General features: G+C 34.0%; 1 protein-coding gene across 1 annotated transcript; it reads right to left on the minus strand.

The window, feature by feature from the left end:
* Nucleotides 1-1396: 1396 nt before the first annotated feature.
* LOC129801991 (odorant receptor Or1-like) lies at nt 1397-2397 on the minus strand. The gene is made up of 5 exons (XM_055847519.1): nt 2012-2397; nt 1845-1952; nt 1692-1780; nt 1562-1634; nt 1397-1502 (listed from the first exon to the last, which is right to left on the minus strand). Exons 1-5 carry the CDS (start codon nt 2315-2317, stop codon nt 1449-1451), a joined length of 630 nt encoding a protein of 209 aa, XP_055703494.1. The 5' UTR covers nt 2318-2397; the 3' UTR covers nt 1397-1448.
* Between the last annotated feature and the right edge of the window lie 2388 nt (nt 2398-4785).

Below are 4785 nucleotides of genomic sequence, written 5' to 3' on the forward strand. Positions count from 1 at the left end.
TTCAAAAGTTACGCAGCAAAATGTTTGAAAATCTGTACTAAGTTACATATTTACTTTAGACAATATTATTTCTAGTTCGCCTTTCTGTCCGTGTTATACATATTCCCGAGTAGATAGGAAGTCTTTGCTCCAAGTTACTTATAAAAACTTATGCCCTAGATACACTTACGACTTAAGCCGAGAAACGACTTAGTGGAAAATTATGGAAATGCACTTTAACCATTATTTCTAATATAATTACACTAAGCCGTCTCTCAGCTAATCCTCAGGTCTGTCAAGGTCCTTAGATGCTATCCCTTAAAAGCATTTTCGAATCATTTACCGTTTACGGGTTCTCAACCGATTCAAATTGATTTTTAAATCACTCGAAAGATCCTACAAAATAATTTTCGAGTAGTAAAATTAATTTTCGGACAAAAATTACATAGGTTCATTACCGGTTCACAACCGATTTGAACGGATTTACAGATCACTCCGAACATTGCCTAAAATAACTTAAGACTAATATAATTGAATTTCGAATAAAAATGAGTTATCGGTTTTGAACTGGTTCAAAATCGATTGGAACAGGTTCAATTTTGTAAAAATTCTAAGACCTTTCCAACGAGCTCTAACATGACTTTATTCGCCTAATAAATGCGCTCTCTAGAGCCTTTTTCACTTTTGACCTTGAAAAGTCGTTACTAGGAATGATTCAACGATATTTTCACACATGGTCATTTACTTGTCCGCCTGGGTAATCTCTAAAATATCTCCAAAAAGGAAAAAAATCGCACGACACGTTTTGAAGCAATTTCCCAAAAACATGGAAGGGAAGGGAAGGAGTGGGGGACATTTTAACGATCCTTGGGTCGTTATGGGGGCTCCCTTATGTCCCAAGTTGCTATCTCTAACCGTTTAGCTTCTAGAGCTGGCGACAGCCAAACTGACAGACGGACAAACAGTGTGACAGAGGGATTATATTTACTGCTCTCTCCATGGAGTTCGAGAATTAAATACTTTCAGGTGTTTCTATTTTTTTGATTGTTCATTTCTGTTTGATTCGAAATTAGATAAAAAGCAAAAGTTAGTCCTTTCAGGAGCAGTGAGTCACCCCTGAAAATGATTTATAGTTTTTATTTATGCTACTTTTATTTCGAAAATATACTTAATATCTTTCTCAATTTCTGTTCGTGTAGTAAGCCAGATAAATTCGTTCCAATACCTAAATCTAACACATTCTATCTTTTTTTTGAGATACAATTTTAATCCATAATACAAAAGTCTAGTTTCAACCTTAATTAAAAAAAATTGTCATCCATCAAAAAAGTGCTATTTTTTTAAATACATTTCTTTGTAGCAGCAGTGGATATTTAAAATGTGGAAATATATTTTTAGTAGAAATACGTAAGCTGATGCGTTAAGTCGTGGTAACGTTAAGAAGTTGAAAGTCAATACTTAGAACCTGCTTAGGGTTGTAATGACTGAAGAACGGCTAAAAAAGTATAAGAACTCTTCATAAGCTGTAAGGTAAAATAATAAAATTATTTATCTATCCGTGACCTAATTACTTCATTCATACCTGAAGGAATGTATTAAGATTTAGACTTAGTGAAATGATACTTCCTGCTTTAATAGTCCTCTCTCGAGTGGTCCTAAAAGGTACAATGTTTAAAATGTGTTTTGTTCCGGAAATACCCATGCAAATTCACCTAAGCATAAAGATTTGTAATAGTTGAGCTGTAGCTTTGTCAAATTTTAGGAAATCTGATGAGAATGCACTGTAGACAAGTTGACTTGACTACAAATCAATATTCATAATTTTTCATAAAGTTTGATAAAAAGAATCTTATCAGAAAACCTACCGAATAAGTAACTTCATATCCCCCGTAGCAAAACAAAAATAGTTCAAAGGTCAATCCCGTTAAGTAAACCATTCTTGAAATATATACAAGGACATTGTCATCAGTTGTCTAAAAGTTACAAAAACAATTAGAACTAACAAAAATAGATAATAAATTTCGTCACTTACAGTGATTAAATCATACAATGTCATACATATTACTGATGACGATGCTACAAAATGCGTAAAGTTACCATCCTTGAAAATATTTTCCACTTCGCCAATGAATTCGTTTACATTTTTGTGGAAAAGGATGCATTTAACCATTTCGTTGTAGTAAATGCATTGTTTTCTATTGGTTGGGGTTTCGGCTACCTCAGTATTAGCCAGACCAGTAGGGGGCTCATGTCCTAATTTCCTTAGCATAATCTGAAGACGCTTGTATTGCAAATCGCCATGAAGCAGTAAGCAACACACAATAGAGTCATAGGCCATAACAGCAGTTGCTAAGATATAAGTACCAATAGCCTGGTAAATATACGTTGCTACGAAAATTTTAGTTTGACTAATATCCCATGGATACCTTTGAAAAGTAAGTTAAATATTAAGCATAAAAGTAGCTTTGCAAATTTTATTTTGAGTTGATTCTTTAACCTAAAATGACCAGTGAATTATCAGTGGTGCAAAATCAAAACTATTTTTTACTAGGGGAAGTCTTTTAGGCTTCGCACACACACTGGCTTTGAACATTTCATACTTTTTTCCTTATTCTTTTAATTAATATCTCTACTTTTTTTTTCAGGAAATGTCTGACATAAAATATTCTGTAGATAGGTCAGATTCACTGAAGGAATACGAAAAAATATCCGGTGGCAGCCAAAATCTCGACAGCCAAAATACCGAAGGCCAAAATCCCGAATGCCAAAATCCCGAAAAGGCCAAAATCCCGAAAGCCAAAATCCCGAAAGCCAAATTCCCGAATGTTCAAAATCCTGAAAGGGATGAAATTATATGAAGGAAAATGTTTTGAAAAATTTCCCAAGACCCTGAAGATTTTCCTTTGCCTTCAGCAAGCGCGGGTGCAGTTATGGTTGTAGCTATGACACTTTTAAGAATTCGGGATTTTGGCTTTCGGGATTTTGGCCCATTCGGGATTTTGGCTTTCGGGATTTTGGCGTTCGGGATTTTGGCTTTCGGGATTTTGGCTTTCGGGATTTTGACCGGGACCCAAAATATCAAATGCTTGAAGTCAGAGTAAGTGCGAAACCAGTAAGACTTCCTTCAAATAGTCAGATTTTCTTAAGTTTAAAATTTCTAAGTTGCAAGGTGCCATCATACCAGGCTGGAGTGAACAGAACAGCAGTTCCCTGAATTATCGGAACAAGCATATAGAGGATAATTGCAGCGTAACCGGCACAATGATAGAACCGGAAAAGTACCTTCATCTTGAATTTTGAATCGTTAGTCACTTTCCATTCTTCTGGACTCTTTGGCCAAAAGTCGTCTGAATCCAAGACTTCAACGAGCTTCTCAATTCGTGGCAGATACCCTCGAAAAACATGCAGCTTGTGGATAAGAATGATTTCACTGATGACAATGGACAATCCAGCAGAAATGTCTTCAACATCGGTAGCATTTGTCAGAAACATGACTTGAAAAAAATCAAATACGTAAATGAATAAAATCCACATAGCCCATGAGTATATCTTGTAGTATTGGCTTGATCCATTGTCCCAAAATCCCATGTTCTTGAGGTTGGCTTGCTCAAAAGCAAAAGTATGACTTAACTTTTCCATGCTTTAACTAAAGGATATTTCACTAGTAACCTCACCAAAAGATTATTTGCGTTGAAATGTTGGGCTTGTGTTTTATAGGTCTTGAAGTAAAGTCTTGAATAATTTGGCAGAGAAAGAAACGCCCTCAACACCTATGTAGAAAGCTTAATAAAATATTTGTGAATATTTGCAAAGAATCCATTAGAAACATTTCTCACTGAAAAGTAATAAAATCATGAATCTTTTCAGTAAAGTTTCGAAAAAATTAGTTAGCTAAAGAACATATAGGTCAAAGGGGTCAAAGTATGATGCAACAACTTCATTGGCCGAATGCCCTTTTCTCTGAATAAAAAATAAAACAGTTCAAAAATTTAATTCACTTCCGTGTGACAGCCATATATATTTTTGCGGCTGCCATTCGTGGTTATTTTCAGGCTGATTTCTAGAAACTCTTTATTTTTTTTCATCATTTTGCTTTCTCTTTCTGTTTTCTTAACCTTCGTTGCTTTTGTTTTCTTTTCTTTTGAATTTTTCTTTTTGTTTATCTTGTCACAATTGTAAGAGGGATGACCCGACCCTATTTTTGTGATTAATAAATATTATTATTATTAAAAAAAATATCCCTACATACATATCTTGAAAATAAATGATAATTTATATATATAATAAAAATGCATTAATAATTTTTGTTTTAGTTCATTTTCCTCTAAATTAACGAGAAATGTGGTTCTGGAACCAATTTCGAAAATTGTTTTTGTTACGAAAAACCTTTTTATATTTTTGAAAAGGCAGAAAGAGCAAATCGAAGAGCAAGTAAATGTTCAAAGCAAACTACACTAGATCCCGGCATTATGCACATTTTCGGGACCGAAAAAAACGCGCGAAATGACATTATGCATCGAGAAAATTTGCATACCTACAGGGGCTTTCTTTTGAATAAATTGACCGTTGAACGAATTTCGCGCAGAGTAAAAAGTAGTTCAAACAAAAAGATTCAAATGTTTCAACTAATTCAACAATATAAATGCATTAACAAACAGTACATGGCCAGAGTTCTTCAATAAATGGTTAGAATAATAAAAAAAATACCTTAAAAAAAAGAAATTAAAATTTTGTTCTGAAAAAGTAGCAAAATGTTTTCAAATTTCCCGCGTCACACCATAGTATGCATTCAGGCGTATTTCAAAA

The sequence above is a fragment of the Phlebotomus papatasi genome, chromosome 2 (genome assembly GCF_024763615.1).
Source record: "Phlebotomus papatasi isolate M1 chromosome 2, Ppap_2.1, whole genome shotgun sequence".
NCBI lineage: Eukaryota > Metazoa > Arthropoda > Insecta > Diptera > Psychodidae > Phlebotomus > Phlebotomus papatasi.